The 20,019-nt window shown below is 32.3% G+C and overlaps 1 protein-coding gene and 1 long non-coding RNA gene across 2 annotated transcripts in view; both read left to right on the forward strand.

Moving 5' to 3' along the window:
* LOC133178191 (synaptogenesis protein syg-2-like) overlaps positions 1 to 20,019 on the forward strand; it is a 142,651-nt gene that overhangs the window by 116,292 nt on the left and 6,340 nt on the right. Inside the window, exon 5 of the mRNA XM_061312941.1 lies at positions 17,399 to 17,692. Coding sequence (XP_061168925.1) covers positions 17,399 to 17,692 — 294 coding nt within the window. The remainder of the gene's footprint in view (positions 1 to 17,398; positions 17,693 to 20,019) is intronic.
* Positions 7,825 to 13,870, forward strand: LOC133175592 (uncharacterized). Its single transcript, XR_009719305.1, has 2 exons — positions 7,825 to 7,957; positions 13,693 to 13,870. It is a non-coding gene; the product is annotated as an uncharacterized LOC133175592 (long non-coding RNA).

Genomic DNA, 20,019 nt, shown 5'->3' on the forward strand with positions numbered 1-20,019 from the left:
CTCAACATGTCCCAACCAGCCAACGTGGACATCACCGCCACCATCAACGCATCAGTCAATGCAGCAATGGCCTCCATGTCCCAGATGATGCTGGAAACCCATGTAGCCGCCTACAACCAGACACCTATTCAGAAGCTGAATGGGTGATATCACTTATTCAAATAGGTGATATCAGCAAGTGAATAGGTGATATCACCTATTCGAATGGGCAGTAAATACCAAAACGGCGCCTCATCAAGAGACTCTGCAGTGCGACGCTACATGTAGGATGGTAAAAGAAAGATATGAATTTTTTTTTTCAGGTATAAGAATAAAGGTTGAAATGACTCACATATACCAGGTCCGTAAGGGGGGGGGGGGGGGGCACAAACAGTTTCAGTTTGGTGCAGACACTATCAAGCAAAAAAAGATCATTAAGATCACCATACGTTATTATTGAGGGAAAAAGGCATAAAGTAGCTGTTTTCTATCATATACTATAAATCGCAAGATTATTGTATGTGTGTGGGGGATGGGGGTAAATACACTCCCCCGTTTCCTACGGCCATAAACTTAAATTGCTTGTCAAGTGTTAATCATTGTATAAGAATATTGAAATATTTCCCACAGCTTTATATCGTCGAAAATATTAGCATGTTCAGGCAGAAATGGGTAGGGGGCTGTGCATCTTTATAATGTTTAGTGAGTTTTTAAAAAAAAAAAAATGCTATTTCACACAAGTGATAAGGTCCTTTGAAACAATATTGACTAATACCCTCACTTATCTTAAAAACCTGCAGCAAAATTATATTCAATTCCGGCTTCTTCATCGAAAATTTCCCGAACTTTTACGTAGACCTCTGGCTTTACCCATAATTATATAACACTCGGAATTCGAGAGTTACCCGTTAGGTGTCGTATTCGCATCACTTCCGTTATTTCTGCTTTGACATATCCAAATTTTGTAGCATTTTTTACGTTTGACGACGAATAGTCGGATTATAGTGGAATGTCTGGACAATTAAATAGCACGATTAAAGACAAAAGTATCTACAGAAACAAGATATGATGACACGTTTTGGTGACATGCGGTAGATAAATGATACTTTAAGTCTGATACCCATGAGGGGTCGAATGTCAACAAACCGAAACGATTTCTGTTTTTTATAATACAGCGGATATGACTTTTTAATAATATTCCCAGCTAATTTGCTATGAATTAGATGATGTTATCGAAGGAAGCTTTAAGTGCCTAAAGAGTTTACTTAATATCTATGTCTTATATTAATTCTTACTAGTTATCGTCCTTGATATATCACCCTTGATTATCGCTCTTGTAAATTATACACTTGAGGCGCTCCAGTTGCAGCTTCTCTTTTCAAGCATCCAGCATCAACTTGGGTCGGTAAAAATGTTCCCACTTGATTTTGTGTATTTTCATGTTTGACACATCACAGCCGTGCCCAATAAACGCCTAAATAAAATCCTTAAAAAATTACTATGTACATACACTAGTTTCATAACAAGTGCAATTGATAAATTAAAAGTCGAATATCTTGGATATGGGGTTCCCCATATCTATTCTTGATATTTTTCACTTTGGCTATTCTATACTCCTTATAAGTTATATCTTATAATGTGTATATTTTCGTAGATTTCATGTGTCTTGTAATTCTCAAAGGGACATTATGTAAACAAACAAACAAACAAACATATGTCATATATCAATTTAAAATATTGAAACATGTAATTGGTGTACCATTCTAAAGCTTTGTCCAAAGATTTGAGTTAATTATATTGAATTTTAACTTAATAAAACAGTTATGATTATACATTTATTAGGCTAAAAGTATATGTAAATACAACGTTTTTTTTTTATTATTATTATTAATTTGATCTTAATATCATGATCAGGGAGTAATTGACCTCATCACTATATTGTACTAATAGATATCGAAAAGTATCCTCTCGATATAAATTCTTATTAATAAATTTATTACAGTCACACAAACCAGGAAGTTTTTTTTAAACATCACTTACACCGAAAGGAAAAAAAAACTTTAATCATGCCGTACCTTTACTCTAAGGAGAGGAAAAAGATACTGGTTTTCCTTGTGCACCTTACTTTCCTTTCTTCATTTTCTGAAGGTAAAGTACCTTTATTGTTGATTATGATAATTGTAATATGTTTTTATAACCTTGCTACTAACTCAGGGTGTAATTGAGGACAATATGGCATTTTGCTTTTTGCTACAAGTTTGACTTGTTACATACATATTTATTACGGTCACACACACACACACACACACACAAAAGAAAATAATATCTGATTTTGAGAAATAAGCTACTTAATTTACCTTAAAGAAAGGATAACCTTAAATCTTATTTTCCTTACTTTGTTATTAGTAGTCAATAATTATTGTTTACCTGCTATCGATGTTCCAACTGGAAAAATATGAGTTATGCTGAAATTGTGAGGGTGTAGAACTATTTAATGAAATTGAATTGTGTGAAGTAATTTATGTTTATGATTACCTACTATCTCGGTTGGGTTTTCCTATGTCAACACTTCGTTGCATATTTGAGAACTTTTAATTTACAAGAGTCGTTAGTGTATAATAATAAGCCTTCCAAAGCTGGGACTCCTATGAAAATTAAAACAAAGAAGATGGGCAAACAAGGTGTGTAAAATGTCTATAGTTTCAAATGCTTTTATCATTGCTAGGTATGGAATTATGACAAACAAAACTTTTCTGTGGAAAATTCTCTCGGCAAAGATTATTCTATTGGATTTAAAAAAAGAGAGAGCTTTGAACCTAAGCAATATCCTGTGTATCAGTTTTCTGTCGAAGTTACGGACACGCTAACCACAACACCACACCAGTCCATATCAAGTAGCGGCCGCTTTATATCTTGTTTGTGATATGATCCTTGAATAACTGAACATATATTTTCTCGGAATTGTTGTGTCATCAAAAATTATTTTTAAGATAGAGTGGGTCATTGTTCTATGAAAGCCTAGAACAGTAAAATAGGAAAATGAAAAAAAAAAAAATAATAAAAGGTTGTAATAACGAAATAAAAAGTCGTTATTACGAAATAAAAAGTCGTAATTACGTCTCAAGAAAGTCGTCATAACGAGATGAAATGTCGTTATTACGACCTAAGAAAACCGTAATAACGAGATAAAAAGTGGTAATAACGAGATAAAAAGTCGTTATTACGAATTAAGAAAGTACACACAATAAATACAATCTTCTTTATTCTTGAACAACAAGCAGTCAATCTTATTGCATGACTATGATAAGCTATAGATTCTTTATCAAAATTGTGAATTCATGACCTGTGGGTTCATGGTTAAGACTCCAGAGTGGGGCTAAGTCACATATTGAAAATACATTACAGCTTTGAAAAATCCTCTTTTCTACTCATGGAAAATAAGCAGGCAAACTTTTTTCGTAATCATAATAAACACTGAACATTCAACCAAAACAGATGAATTTATTGTCCTCAGGAAAATTGTTTGGGCACCAACTGGGGCTAAGCTGATCATATACATGTATTGAAATTGTACTTATAATTTTTTAAAAAAAATCGTTTTTACTCATGGATATCTTGTTGACAAACTGATTGCAGAGTTATACAATAAACATGTCTGCCATTTTCCAAAAAAAAAATCATGGTTCTTTGCCCATGGTTCAAGCTCTAGGGAACGGCTAGGTGATAAATTTAAATACTTTATACATGTACATCTTCGAAAATCTTATTTCAACAATAATAAATCATTATCACCAAGCAGGCAAATCATTTGCATGATTATAATAAGCAGCTAGCTGATCCAGTAGACAAGCCATAGGTTGAGGCTTTAGTCATGTCCGAAGTTCAAGCTCTGGGGTGGAGGGAGGGGGCCAGATGTCAATAAATTTAGAAACTCATGATACATGAAAATACCAATTTTCAAAAGTCTTAAAAACGATTTTTTAATTACGACTTTCTTAAGTCGTAAAAACGAAATTTTTTCTCGTTATTACGATTTTCTTAAGCCGTAATAACGACTTTTGCTCGCAATAACGACTTTTTATCTCGTTATTACGACTTTTTATCTCGTTATTACGACTTAATTATATTTTTTTTTCATGTTTCCAATTTTACCTTTCACTGCCTTCGTGTTCCATGCTTTTGTTAAGTAAAAAATGTATATATTTACCCACATTTAGAAGATTTACTTTTAAAAACGGAGCGAAAACCCCTTATTTGGTAAAATTGTGTTTTTAGTAGGAAGATGTGATAATTTTTTGTCCTTTTCGGTGTGAGCATGCTATTTTAATGTTAATAATTGTGAGGTCGATGCAGATTGTGGCATTTTTACTTTTATCATGTTTTTCCTTTGAAGTTTGCTCTGCTTTAAATCTTCATACTGAGGCCGGGCGGTATCATGCAAGTTAGGAAGTTATTGTATAAAAACTTTCAAGATAAACTAATACCACATATTTATACATGTACATGTGTACGCTAGCATGAAACAAAAGAAAAAAAAGGACAAGAAAAAAAGAAAAAACACATATACAGCAAAGGGAAAATGAAATCCCAAAGCTACAGCTTGTTACTTTAAATGGTATAATTTTTTTGTAGTTGTTGAAAAAAGATATAGATCGATTTGACAAAAAATGATTTTATAAACAACATACGGGGACGTAGCCGGGGAGGGGCGGGGGAATAATTGAGAAAAAAAATTATTATGAAAATATAGCTTGCAAAAACAGAAAAAAAAACAAAAAATACCAAATCTAAAGAAAAAAATTATCGTACTTGTGTATGTTGGGGGGATGATCAACAGTGAAATACTTATATTGGACAAAAGTAAAGGACACCCCCCCCCCCTAAAAAAAATCTACGGATCTGGTATAATTGAAAAAAATCCCACGTTAAGTAAGGTGTAACAGAACGCACGGGCCGTACTAAGCATTAGCTTAGCTTTGCCGCAATCCTCTTGCAATTCCATCAAATACTACTTCAGTTAGCAATATAGTTTTACACTGAATAAGAAAACGGTTACGCCCCTTAGTACATGTAGATTCGTTGATCGGCGGTTTCCAATCCAGAAAATTCAAGTTAAAATTTCGTATATCTACGTTTTCCTGCAAACTGAAATCTATGTTTTCTTACGGTAAATCCGTATACATGAGAGTTAAGTTTTTCACAGTAACTGTGAAATGTCTAGGTCAAGTAATGTGGACTCTCGCTATAATAAATAATGATCCATCTTGTCACTCTGCATTGCGCAAGTAAATTGATAAGGGGGCGAAAGACAGTTTGTCGGTGTGGGTGGAATTAAATCAAAAAAGTCTTTTGACCAAATGATATTGACATTTGAACACGATACAAGTTTCCTTATTCAACAATTATTTTGGGTATCACGTGATATTTTGATGGATGTGAAGTCGTTCGCTAGTGCAAACTCGTCACCACCTATCAGAATATCTCGTGATATCAAAAGTAATTATGTATTAATTTTATCTTAAACTTTTAAGAAAATTGTGTTATAATTGAGATTTGATTTGTATTTCTTATTTGAGGAAAGATAAGCATTTCGCACGCCTTGTTCGCCCATATTCTTTACTACAGTATCTTCAGTTAAGTGTTTGCAAATGTAAGGGAAAATACATAATAACACGTGTAACTTATTAAAATAATTGCGACATTTTATTTTTTTTCTATAAATTTGATTTAAACCATTTTTTGAAAATATTAAATAATCTATCAAAAACAGTATTACTTTTGCATCGTTAATTACGCTGACATTTGTATGAAAGAATGATTTCACCATGAAAAGCATATTTTTCTCTTCAAATTTTATTTTTCTATAAAATAAAAACACCCCTTTCCTTGTCCCTCGATGTATATTTTGTAAACACAATCAAATATCTTTTTCAACGTTCACTGTGAATATGCTTCCTGCAGTTATTTCCTTCCTTTTTCTCCACATTAAATCAGATTTCCTGTACAACTTTACATAGGAGACATGACAAAGGATTCAAATAATTACTACTCAATGAGAACTGTTTGCATGAGCGTTTCTATATGATTTTAAAAAAAGATTTTGACGTCCTCTTTTCTTAAAGCTGGTTCAGTAATTTTCTTATTGTCTTGTTCTCTGTCCAGTAAGTTACCTCTAGGTGTCCAGTAAGATTAACTTATTGGACTGCTATAGGTAGCATTAAAATGAAAACAAAAGGCAATGTAGATAAATAAACAGCACTGAAAGGGCTATGATAAATCAAACATATGAAAAATGTAAGGAATTAGCAGCGTAAATTGTAAATATTTAACCAAAAAAATCTTTTGAAATTGGCATGAATAATCCACGGTGAACTGAATGTTTCACATGAAATATTGTAGGAGAATCTGTGAAACAGATCTTAAATCTCAAAAATTCTTCATTACTATTCATTTCACAACGATTGATACACGGAACATTCACAGAATCTTGGGGACATAAAAGAAGAATCAGATGCATGCATTTCCTTACACACAACCTTGGGCATTTTTGCATAGTTGAACATCAATTTTTCCACCTTTATCTTTTTCAGTCACCAAACATCTTCGCTAGCCAAGGGTTTCTGATACGCTACTCTCCTCATAAGCCCTTGGCATACGGTGTTTAAAAAAGTTGGGATTTCTTTCTCAAGTTCTGGGAGTTGATCGACATCGTTCGACCAATCAGCAATGTTTTTTGTAAATGACGATATTTGCGTTCGGGATATATATTGACTCTTTAATATCGGGAATGAAAAACGCAAGTAAACAACGATCCGTAAGATAACATGCCATTCTATGAATAGCTATATGGTGTCATCCAATATCTTAAGCTAAATAGGTGATTAAGAATCAATACTGAAAATGTAGATTTGCATTTTAACATGTTTAAATAACAAATTAACATAACTCAATACCTTCTTGTTAATTATTCTTTAAAAACATTAATTTTTTTTTAAATACGCATTTTATTTCTGTCGATGACGCAATCTATGCGTACCTGGTAAGAATCGTGATCACGTGACGAAAACATGTCAGCACCGTATGCCAAGGGTTTATGAGGAGAGTAGCGCATCAGAAACCCTTGGCTAGCGAAGATGGCCACCAAATTTCAACTGATTCTGTGATGTACACCTGTACTTTCGTTAGATGATTTTTGACGAGTTACCCATCCAGTCCCGCAATGTTTGAGCGAGTGTCTGCTTTATAATTGAGTAAAATCCTTCAAAACCTGCTCACAATTTAGAAACTTTCTCTCTCTCTCTCTCTCTTTCTCTCTCTCTCTCTCTCTATATATATATATCTCTGAAATAATCTTCCATTTTCACCAAAAGAAAGCAAAAATCAAGTTTAAAGAATCATGGTTGGAGTAAAATCCTTCAAATCCTGTTGTTTTAGACAATCGAGAAACCATTTCTTGCCACGTCCGAAGAGCAAACATTCTAACCACTGCGCCACTTGGGCGACTATAATATTCAAATAAAATGTATAATTAAAATGAAATAAAAAGTAACATTACAAATACAAATTTATATGACTAAAAGAATATTTAATGAATAGTTTTCCATTTGTACAGCAGTTCTTTTACTTTCACTTTTGTTATCTATAGCCTCAATAAACCTGACAGTCTCTCCATCTGGACCTGTGGAGGTGAATCAGAGCGTGACATTACAATGTACCTTTGAGAACAAAACAAAAACTGCACTTTTTTACTCTACTGCAAGCAATGAACCTTTCTGTGATCTTACATCAGGATCATCAGGAGGAAATTGTATATCAGCTGGTACTTTATGTTCTTCATATTTCACTGCAACATGTCCGAATAACAGAACCTACAGTGTGGTTTATCCTGCTCTTCAGAGATGGAATGGAAAAGGAGTTTACTGCAGGGGATTAATTTCAGGAAATGAGAGAAGTAATCAAGTCAACTTCAGTGTTATAGGTATGTCGTATTTACAAAACATTGTAGTTTTCGTTATAAATTATTTTTTATCAAACTATTTGCAATTGTCAGTGAACGTCCATAAAGGACGAACATGTCATTTTACATCTGTTTGTCAAAGATAAATATCGAAAATGAGTTTAAATAGTTGCTGTTTATGTGATTTAACCATCATGCACATTTCAATCTCAATAAACAGCTGTTCTTCACCTGTTTCTAACATTCTCATTGACTTTCTGGTGCTAATTTGTATTCAACATGGGATAAAAGGAATTATAAATTTAAAGTAAAAGTTTACTGATTGACATTGTGTTTGTTTTTGGTTTAATTTTTTGTTTGTTTGTTATTATTTATGTCCATTACTTATCAAATCTTGGATCCGTACCAGCTCACACTCAACTGACGTCTATTTCTGATTAATTTTACGCCTAGAATTCTTAGAAATGAATTTAAGCAATAAATGTAGATTAAAAGGTAGAAATTGATATAAGTGCGATCTTATAATAGTATCTTTTACAAGATATATATATATATATATATATATATATATATATATATATATATATATATATATATATATATATATATATATATATATATATATATATATATATATATATATATATATAAGAAGTATTTTTCTTTATCTGCAATTAACGCATGTGATTAGTCATGCAGTTTTGGAGAACTAACATACATAGAAACTGATCTAGACAAAACAATGCTCTATGATTCCAAGACTCAGTCTCTAATTAATTTTCACGGTGGAAAATGTTATAAACAACTTAATTACATGTTTTAAAGTTTTACTAAGAGGGATGAATTTTGATCAAACCGTCCCTTTTATTGGCTAAACGTACAAAATTCTTATACCCCTTCTCTCATTTTTTCCACGTAACAAAGTCGACCCTCTCCATTTTTTATTTTGTTCCAACGCGTGTGTGAACTTGTTTGCAGTGTCAAAAAAATTGTGTGTTTTAAAAAAGTTTGTAAATGTAGATAAAACTCTTCCCCGCCACATCTACATCTATCAATGTAAATAAATAGATTTTTTCTAAATTCCATCACGCTTTTCAATATCAAGATGGAACTAATACACTTAACAAGCAGAAATAGAATTAATACATAAATTAAATAAAAAGATATCAGATGATAGATAACACGACGTACAGATTCTTCTTGGCATGGTTAATAAAATTATATCAAATATTGATCTTCAAAAATACGTTGGCTGGCTTATTTTACTACGTCCGACTTGGCACAACAACGACAACGCAGTGTCTCTTTCTTGTAGGACATCGTGTCACTCTTGTCACACTGTCATGGCGGTCGACGACAACGCCTCCGTCTGGCAAAGAGCGATAACTCTGAAAAACTTGTGAAATGGGTTCACGTTTACTCCACATGCTGTCCAATTAAAATTTTTATTTGAGGTGCAAAAATAACTTGTTATATATTGCTGATATCAAATTTAAAAAGTGTTGAGATATACATGTTAAAACCTTACGTTAATATTAATGTTAATATTGTGAGGCACGAGTAAAAATATCAAGAAACCAATTCCTGTTTTACTATTGAAATAAATTCCATATCCAACTACAGCATGTTGAATTTTCTGTTTATTACATTTTTTTCCATTGCCCCTATCCCCCTAACAGCTGGTTTTTGTCTTTAAAATATACAGTGGCATTGACTGTTACTTTAAAGCTTAGTATGAGATTAAAAATAGTTAATATTGAATTTTAACAAGAAAAAAGGGGGAAAAAAAGCCTTTGTTTTAACTAATACACTGTCAGGGTACATGATTTCCTCAATCACACAATTTACGTAGAATATTTTTAACATGAAAATAAGGAAATAATGCAGATAATGATGAAAAAAGTGTCCTATTATCAACTGCAAATTTTGATAAAAAGAACTGATAACTTGAAACAGAGAAAACGAGAGTATAGGAGAAATCAGAAGAGACAGGAAAAGTAATAAATAAGAAGATTGTGCGAGAAAAATCTTATAAGTACTTATTGAACCGCACACAGAAAACGCTTCATAAGTTGAGATTGAAAGGGCGCGTATAGAGTGGGTAGAAAGCAAACAGGTGATGAAAACCAAAAAGTATTTTTCTGAAATTAAATCAAGTAACTTGCGCGATACACAGGAAGGAATCCAAAAATATACTGCTTTGTTATAATACCAATGAGAACAATTTTATGATTCAAAAACATAACAGAAACCAGTGTCTTCAGCAGGGCTGATTCAGTGAAAACACTCGGTTAGAATTGAAAAAAGACAGGGAAGACTAAATGACTGGAAAGCAAAGATTCTGTGGTGATTTTGTTCACATGAAACGTTAATTGACTGGGAAGACTAACAGAAAACTCAGAAAGCTATGTAGCACCCAGCTCAGTATGCAATCTAATTAAAATTAGATCCGCTCACATACGATCCCGATCGTAGGTGAGCGGATCAAAGAATCTAATTTAATTAGATTGGCTCAGTTTGTATTGTTGAATTGACTTTTTGAGCACGATACCCCATATTTCATTATTAATATACTTTAGCATACAAACTGTTTGATGGATTATAACAAGCACTTATCCTCTAAAAGAAAAATTGGTCCACAATATATCGTCACATAATTGTTATAATAATGTGGGAGGATTTAGGTAGCGGAACAGACATTTCAATGCCAATTTCTATACTAATTGAAGAGAACAAATTTAGGAAAAAAAGTGGGGAAAGGAGGGGGCAGCAATCCTCTTATTCATGAATCATCTTATATCACTGAATATATACTTATCAAAATGCCTAACCTGCCAATCTAACGAACACATACGAGGATTGTTAGAAAAGTTCGCGGACACATTGATTTATGGAGAATATATTGTGAATTTTGAAGAATGACTTAAATTTGTTTACTAGTTTGTAAAAAAAAAAAAAATCAGGTCCATTTACTAAATTTTTAGCTCTACTGGTCAGAGACCAGAAGAGCTTATGCGATAGTAAGGTGTCCGTCGTCCGTCCGTCTGTCTGTCTGTCTGTAAACAATTTCTTATATTTACATTTAAGGTGTTTTTCTATTAAGTCAACTGTGAAATTGATTTGAAAACCATTTTTGTGTATACTCACGCGTAGAAATATACATGGAAAAGCTCGTGCTAAAGTGACGTCACAATGAGGCTACAGAGATGTTAATAAAAATATGACCATATAGGGCAGCGAGAAATTCAAACATTGAGTATATTTTTGGTGTATTTAAACATGTAAAATGTAAATATAAGGAATGTTTTTAAGTTTAGTGTGAATTATTTGTGTGTAAACCACACAGACTTGCACGTAGGCATATTTTTCATGAACAGCTAGCGCGCTTCATGAAATATGCCTACGTGACAAGTCTGTATGATTTACACACCAATAACTCACACAAAACTTTAAAAAATTCCTTAAAATATGCTACTCTTCCTACAGTTTTGGTCTGATTTCAATATAACTTGGCACACAAGTAGACTACACTAAGATACATAATTCTTTGTACCGGTTTTTGTTTTCGGTGAACGGTGTTGCCATGGTTACTAAAAATAGAAATTTCTGTAAAATACATTCAAAATGTTTCTCCTCCTACAGTTTTGGTCTGATTTCAATATGAATTGGCACACAAGTAGACTACACTAAGATACATTATTCTGTTTATCGGTTTTTGATTTCGGTGAACGGTGATGCCGTGGTTGCTAAAAATAGAAAATTCTGCAAAAATACTTTTTAAAGGCTACTCTTCCTACAGTTTTGGTCTGATTTCAATATGAATTGGCACAAACGTAGACTACTGTAAGATACATAATTCTGTGTATCGGTTTTTGATTTCGGTGAACGGTGTTGCCATGGTTACTAAAAATAGAAATTTCTGTGATATACATTCAAAATGCTACTCCTCCTACAGTTTTGGTCTCATTTCAATATAACTTGGCACACATGTAGATCACACTGAGAAACATAATTCTGTATATCAATTTTTTGATTTTGATGAATTGTTGCCATGGTTACAAAAAATTGAATTTCTTTGATATACTTTCAAAACATTACTTTGCCTACAGTTTGGTCTGATTTTAATATAACATGGCATGCAAGTAGACTACACTGAGATACATAATCGTCTTAATTGTTTTTTAGATTTTGATGAATAATGTTGCCATGGTAACTAAAATCGAAATTTCTCTAAAATTCTTTTAAATGGTTACTCCTTCTACAGTTTTAGTCTGATTGCAATTCATCTTGCCACAAAAAGAGAGTAAAATAAGGATTACAATTTATTTATTCTGTTGCAAAGTTTCAAGTCCAAGTGCTACTTTTCTCTTCCTTAATTGTTATAAGTACAAACCAGTAGAGCTACAGTCTCGATAGAGACTTCTGGTTGTAAATATACAATGCCTTTTACTATGCGGTCATAGGATTTGCGGAGCAATCACTTGACGTTTTATGACGTTAGGTGACGTGACAACCTGATTCCAGACCACAGTTCTAAACATCTTTCATTTCTATAGACTTTTCATGTCTTTTTTCTTACTTAAAAATTGAAAAATTATATCAAGACATGCTTTTTTTTAAAATGTCTTTTGTGTATTATCGTATATTAGTGAGATCTTAAAAACAATGTCTACGCATTTCAGCGATCAGGTAAGAGAAACAATGCAAATCCATGGGCCATGCGATAAACAGGATATTGGGATATCCCAGGAGTTGATAATCCTTCCATTCTTTCAAAGTTGCTACTTCTTGAACCCTTTGGTACTAGATACGTGTAGGCAAACCTTAGCAACATCTAAAACATTTTAGTCTGTATCGGGTATTTTCCTGTCTGCACATATGATTTTATTAGCTCGGTGCTCCAAGACGTTCAATGGCGTTACTATTCATGGCTCTGTTTTTACGCATTGATTATCTATAAGTAGCGATAAAGCAGTCATAACTCCTCCAATTTAATTCAAAATTTTGCCAAATGACGTTTCATGAATATTTTAGTGACAAATGAAATATCATAAATCTTTATGGGCTACAACAGTGCAATTTTTAATTTCAAAAATATGTCCCTGTAATGTAAAAATGCGAAAAAGTAACACGCTCCGTGAAGCATGTTTTATTTAAATAATTTAGTTGTATATTTTTAAAGATCATCGGAAAACACTAAATCATTGTATATTAATTGGAAAAAAGTATTATAGTTTTTTTTTTATCTGCAGAGTTTACTGATATCATGAAAATAGCGCGCTCACAATAGAACCTGTCCGCGAACTTTTCTAACAACCCTCGTACATGTACATGTACCAATGTAAGCAGTTGATTCCATAAAATTGCAATTGATACTCTAAAAGACCATTTGTACTCGTAATATTTATTTTGTGCTTTTGGAATGTATACAATGCCACTAACGCTACTTCTTGTTGCCATTGATCTGAATTAAGCTTATGGTCGGTGTTGCATGCTCTGTTCATAGATTTGTATTGTTTATAGATTTCATTTAAAGTAATCACTATTCGTTATCCTCACCTTTTTCATTGATGAGTTTTCGCAGAATCTTTATTACATAGTGGCATAGTGCAACTCCTTTTTTACGTTCTGATCAGACAGACATTTGGTCTTTCCCACAGTAAAACATTGAGTGTGCTATTAAAGGGGGAAGGGGGTACCATTTCGTGAGCTCGTGCAGTGCGTATAGTACCTCTAGTTTTAATTACATTTTATAGTTTCAGTAACATTGGTTACACTGAGCCCAAACCAGATTACCGTGGATGCTGGTAAACAGATAACTCTAACCTGTCAGACAGATTACTGTAACCCAGCAGCCAACATCACGTGGTACAAGGCATCAATCAATCTGGCCACGCCTACCACAGATACAACAGACATCGACAGCAATGGCCTTATTAGAACAACATCAGTACTACAGTATACAGGTGTGGCAGGGGAAAATGGTCAACAAGTGTACTGTATTGCCAGCAACAGACCTGGAAATCGTGTGGAGTCCAACAAGTACATACTGCAATTAAGATGTAAGACTTAATTGATGTTATTGCTGTTATATATATATATATATATATATATATATATATATATATATATATATATATATATATATATATATATATATATATATATATATATATATATATATATATATTAGGGATGGCAATCGAATACAGGTTTGCCAATCGGTTAACCGCAAGACGTTCCGACCGATTAATCGGTTAATCGTATCAAAAATTCTCAACATATATCATCATTATAAGCTCTACTCCAGTAAACAAGATTAGTATGATGTTACATGTAGTAATATTATGTTTATATTTGATCAAAACACTATATTTATTTTATTTCAGTTTTAATAGGAAAAAAATAAGAAACTCATGAAACATGCCTGAAGTATCAGCTGCGTTTGAAATATTTTAGAAGCGATGTCATGCAAGTTCATTCTGCATTGTAAACCATAATTAAAAACTAAGTCTGAAGTATATCTTAATTTACAATGTTTGTTTAATAATATAATTTGATAGGTAACTTCAAAGGATAGAAGAGGTAAGGTACACATTATAATCAGTTCAAAGTTCTCAATGATCATTTAATTAAAATCATTAAAGAAACTCACGACAGGCTGGGTAACGGAGTGGCGTTTAAACAGCAATTTTAAAACATCTCGAAAACCGACTAATTACCCCCATGATGTCAATCCGGAGAGCCTTAATTATCTCCGAATCAGCTTAAATAGAAGGGTGAAAATTCTAACATTTCAGATATTTTTATTTGTATTTTTGGAATTGAATATTCGGGAAACTGTGTTCAAATTTACACATATATTTAATTTTTTCCGACTAACCGATTACAGATTTTCTAACCGATTACCATCGTTCCGACCGAGTAACCGGTTAACCGATTACAAATTGCCATTCCTAATATATATATATATATATATATATATATATATATATATATATATATATATATATATATATATATATATATATATATATATATATATATATATATATATATATCATAAATTGTTCATTGATCACTAGTGGTGATGAGCATTAAAAACGATACACATTCGCAAAGCTGGTGTTTTAAATACCAAAATTACCAATTTGAAAGCTTTATACAGTTTCAACTGGGCTTAATTATGCGAAAGAGGAATACTTACAGCAATAACTTTTTTTTCACTTTATACGATTCAGTCTAATGAAAATAATGTAATATGTAAATGTGTCCATTGGTTATCATAATATAATAATTTCATTAATTCATATATATCTGTATTTATGACAAAGATTAAAGCGGGATCCTAATTCATACCTCTTTTACATTTTCTTCCGTTCTGCTAAAGGCATATTGCTTCACTGAAAGAAATGGCAAGAGGTTCAAAACTATTACATGTATAATAACGTAATTTCACGTAGTTTCCTAATTAAATGCTGTATTAACAAAAACATGAAATATACAGTAATTTGGATTGTGGTTGAAAAGATAGTCACCATTGTTTGAATGGAGAACAAGTTCTGGAAAGATGCATCAATCTTGCAAACATTGCAGTGGCCTTACAGTTTGGATAAAATGGTTCGAAATAATAATGTGTACTCATTTACACTAATTGAAACTAATGTTCTCAAGTAATTATTGCTTACCCAATTCCTTAATTGACAACTTTGTTGTTGTCAATTTAAATTCACATCTAATGTCAATTTTCTTATAATTAATGACATGCAGGGAAACAAAACAAGCATTTAATAATAAATATTTAAATATTCTTATCTAATTACATTCACAATCTAAAACAAATTTTTGGAGTGCGAGATAATTTTATTAAAAACATTTTATTGATATATTAAACGTTATGAATTAACTTTAGAAAGTAACAAGTAATTTCCTCCCTATTTCGCCTCCACTCAGTAACGCCATGCAGATCAGTTGCATCTCGGATCCTGTTATGTGTTGAGATCATCAGTGTCTTGAAATATTTTTCTTAAGGTACATGTTTCTCAGATTCTGCCGTTGAATTTCTCGATTCTATCGCAGGGAAATCGAAGTAAGCAATGGTCTTAAGGTTTGTGGGCTGCCATCTTGTATAATTGCTATAGAGGCGTGATATAAATCACCTTAAAAGTTCATAAAGATGACTGTTATCTGCCATAGGTTCATTCCCTCCCTAGCAAGAACATTGTTGTTTCTATGAAGAGATGTATCTCAATACCTAACAGGTTTAATACTAGAAAGTGTATGTACAGTGTATATACCTTTTTGTTATGAATATGTATTCTTGTTCATCTTTAACATTAAATGATAGATCCTCCTTCCTTTGACCCTGTCATCCTAGCCTATCCTCCAGGAATTCAGTACAACACTGGAACTACAGTCAACTTGACCTGTAAACTATCAGGAGGAAACCCTGTAGCCACGTTGTCATGGAGATGTAAAAACACAGTAATGATGGGAACCAATCAGAGTACCTCTACTACAGCTGTCTCTGTGTTGCCATTGTTGATGGATAGTTACTACAACAACCAGCATTGTACTTGTACAGCTAATCACAGTCTCCTTACTAGTCCTAAATCAAGGAATGTGTCACTGACTGTATTTTGTAAGTCAACAAATACCACATCGGTAACACATATCAACTAACTTTTGCATCACACGAGGAATATTGGTAAAGTGGTTATTGGACATTTCAATTCTATCAACACGAGAAGTTTGTTATTTAAAAAAAATTGTAATGCAAAGTGTTATGTCCTCTGTTCATTCCAGACCAGACTATAATTATAGTCATTGCACCTATCAAAAAAGTTTGATATTGTCTAGAACAATATCAATATTGACTGAACATTTCCAAGTTATCACAGATAGAAGTCGCTGATAAGAATTTTGTCCTTGTATTGTTTTTTTTTTAAATCAATTCCAGACTATGTTATAAGACAATAATGTACTTTTTAGTTGGTTAATATGGTTTATGAACAATCACAAAAAATATTTAACGAGGCCGAGTCTAATTATTTCTACCTTAGAGATTTTTTACAAATTTTCTTGAATAAAATTTTACTGTAATATTTATTGTTTTAAGATTAAAAAATCGAATGTTTGCCGTCCCGATTTCTTAGGCGGCCATCTCAAAAGTTGTCAAATTTTACTATTGGACCCTATGGGAATTTGTTGGAAAAGCACCAAATTATTACATTTTTTCCATATTTTTTTATTTCTGCCCTAGAGATTTCTTTTTTCAGCCATGTACATGAAAGTTATTGTAAAAAGTCACCAAATTGTGACATTTCAAAACGTTGACCATCTAGGTTGGTGTAGGATTTATTACAAAGTTTATTTTTTCAATGCCCAATACCTATTAAATTGCCATATTGCCATTCTTAATTCTAAATTGTAAATAAAATGATGTTTTATATATTATGGTAGATCCTCCATCTACTGACCCTGTCATCACAGCCTCTCCTCCAGGACTTCAGTACAACACTGGAAGTAGAGTCACCTTGACCTGTCAACTATCAGGGGGAAACCCTCTAGCAACGTTGTCATGGAGATGTAAAAACATAGCTATGACAGGAACCAATCAGAGTACCTCTACTACAGCTGTGTCTGTGTTCTCATTGGTGATGGATAGTTCCTACAACAATCAACAGTGTACTTGTACAGCTAATCACAGTCTCCTTACTAGTCCTAAATCAAGGAATGTGTCACTGACTGTATTTTGTAAGTACATGTATCATGCCCCAAAAGAATATTGAATATATGAGCCCTATGATCTTGACTTTTTCTAAAATACCTTTGTTCAGGAGCATAACACATCCTATCATCATTAATAACTCTGGACTCGAGTATATTTTCTTTGGTTACTCCATTGTAAAGAATTGCTATGAACAGGAATTCACTCTTCAACTGAACTGATTATGACCTTGTATAGATGTCCTTGATGCAGGGTTGTTACACAAATCTCATTAAAAAGCAATCTTTAGGTCTAAAATAATCTAATTTTCATCAGGGTTAAGATTGAACAGTGAATTTTACACGTCTGAAACATGGCCTTGTCTAAAATGATCTGGGCAACATTTGTCTTCACTGAAAGCTTCCACTGCTTCTCTAGTTTGAAGTTGTGGTCAAAATTAAGAGTAATTTAATAGTTCTCTCTGTGACTGATATCTTGTCAGAGATAAATTAACTTTGGTACAGGTAAAGTAAGTGCCAAGTATTGCCTTTAAAGTTTTTTGTCTATAATATAAAACTGAAGGAATATAAAGTCTTTTACACCATTATATATATGTAGACTCGGTGTGCCTTTGATAGAAGATGATATGGTGTTACATGAAGCTACAGCAGTATACAACAATTAATGAAAAAAAATTAATATTGAAATGTAGCGTTGGATACGTAAATTATAATCCCTTACGAAAAAAAATTACATCATTAATGATGCTCCATCAGAACAACTCATGATTTTTTACTTGAAGTTAAAAATGTCGTGCAATTTTAAAAAAAAAATGATGAACATATACGAACAACTCATGATAAAAGAGATTCATGCATTAGCAGAAATGACTTTGACATTCATTAATAAAATATCCATACTGACAATATTTATATGTGACGAATAAAAATAAGCAATTACGGAATAGTTAAGTTCATATTATTTTGATAGATACAGAGAACTATTTTCTTTTCCATATAAAGTTGAAAAATGCTGTCGTTCAGACTGCTGGTCTTTCGAAAACTGGATTTTGGCCTTCAGGTAATAATGAAAGGTTATAACGTGACCGAATTACACGGCGTGATGATACCTTGCCTACGAAAACTCTAACTTGATTGCAATAACGGAAACATATCAATATCTTTTCAATCAAAAGATGACCATTAATAAATATTCCTTTTGTATGACGAATGATTTGAATAAAAGCATTAATAAGATTCCGAAAAATCCTGCTTACTTTTTTAAACCCGAAATTCCTTAAAGGTTATAAACTAAAACAGACGTATCTCGCTAAAATCCCACCGATTCTACTTCACATATGAAGGAAACATAAAAGGAAAATAATCCTCAATGCCACTCACTGTAACTTATCTATATAAATTTCCAGAATGTGATTTGCGAACATCACTGTAAACATTCAAATGTTGGAGCTAGGCAAACTTTTATGACCTAATAATTTAATTCTGGTTATAACGCGGTATTTGATTGGAAAAAAAAATTACTTTATATCGTATAAATTGGGTTGCCTACGTCAGAATGACTTGCGTCAAAACGTATCGATCTGTCTGACGTTACATTTAAATTTTGTACAACTTGAAGTCATTTTTTAAGGGCAATCAACTTCTTTTCTTACAATGTACACTAAATGAATGAAAATTAAATTATAAGGAATGAAATTAATAGCTACCCAATTTATACGGTATAAAGTGGGTTGGAACAGTTTAAGTTTTTTTTTTTTTTGAAACCGCTCCGCGGTTTATGAAGCATAAACTGCTTAAAATAAAGAGTAATTCAATAGTTTTCTCTGGGACCATTACATTTCGGAGATAAGTTAATTTGGTACAGGTAAAGTAAGTGCCAAGTATTGCCTCTAAAGTTTTTTGTCTATAATTTAAAACTGAAGGAATATAAAGTCTTTACACCATTATAATAAAATTTGATAGGTGTAGACTTGGTTTGCCTTTGATAGAAGATGATATGGTGTTACATGAAGCTACAGCAGTATACAACAATTAATGAAAAAAAAATAATGATGAAATGTAGCGTTTGATAAGAAAATTATATTTCCTTAAGAAAAAATTACATCCTTAAGTTAATGATGCTCCATCAGAACATCTCATGATTTTTCACTTGAAGTTAAAAAGTGCAGTTTAAAAAGATGAGGAACACATAGGAACAACTCGAGATAAAAAAAAAAGATTCATGCATTAGCGGAAATGACTTTGACATTCATTAATAAACTGTCCAAGATGACAATATTTATTTTTAACGAATAAAAATAAGTAATTCTTGAACAGTTTAGTTCATATTATTTTGATGTACACAGAGAACTATT

Source organism: Saccostrea echinata, unplaced genomic scaffold, assembly GCF_033153115.1.
Source record: "Saccostrea echinata isolate AGI-Se365-2 ecotype Australia unplaced genomic scaffold, CSIRO_AGI_Sech_v1 ptg000002l, whole genome shotgun sequence".
In the NCBI taxonomy this organism is placed as follows: domain Eukaryota; kingdom Metazoa; phylum Mollusca; class Bivalvia; order Ostreida; family Ostreidae; genus Saccostrea; species Saccostrea echinata.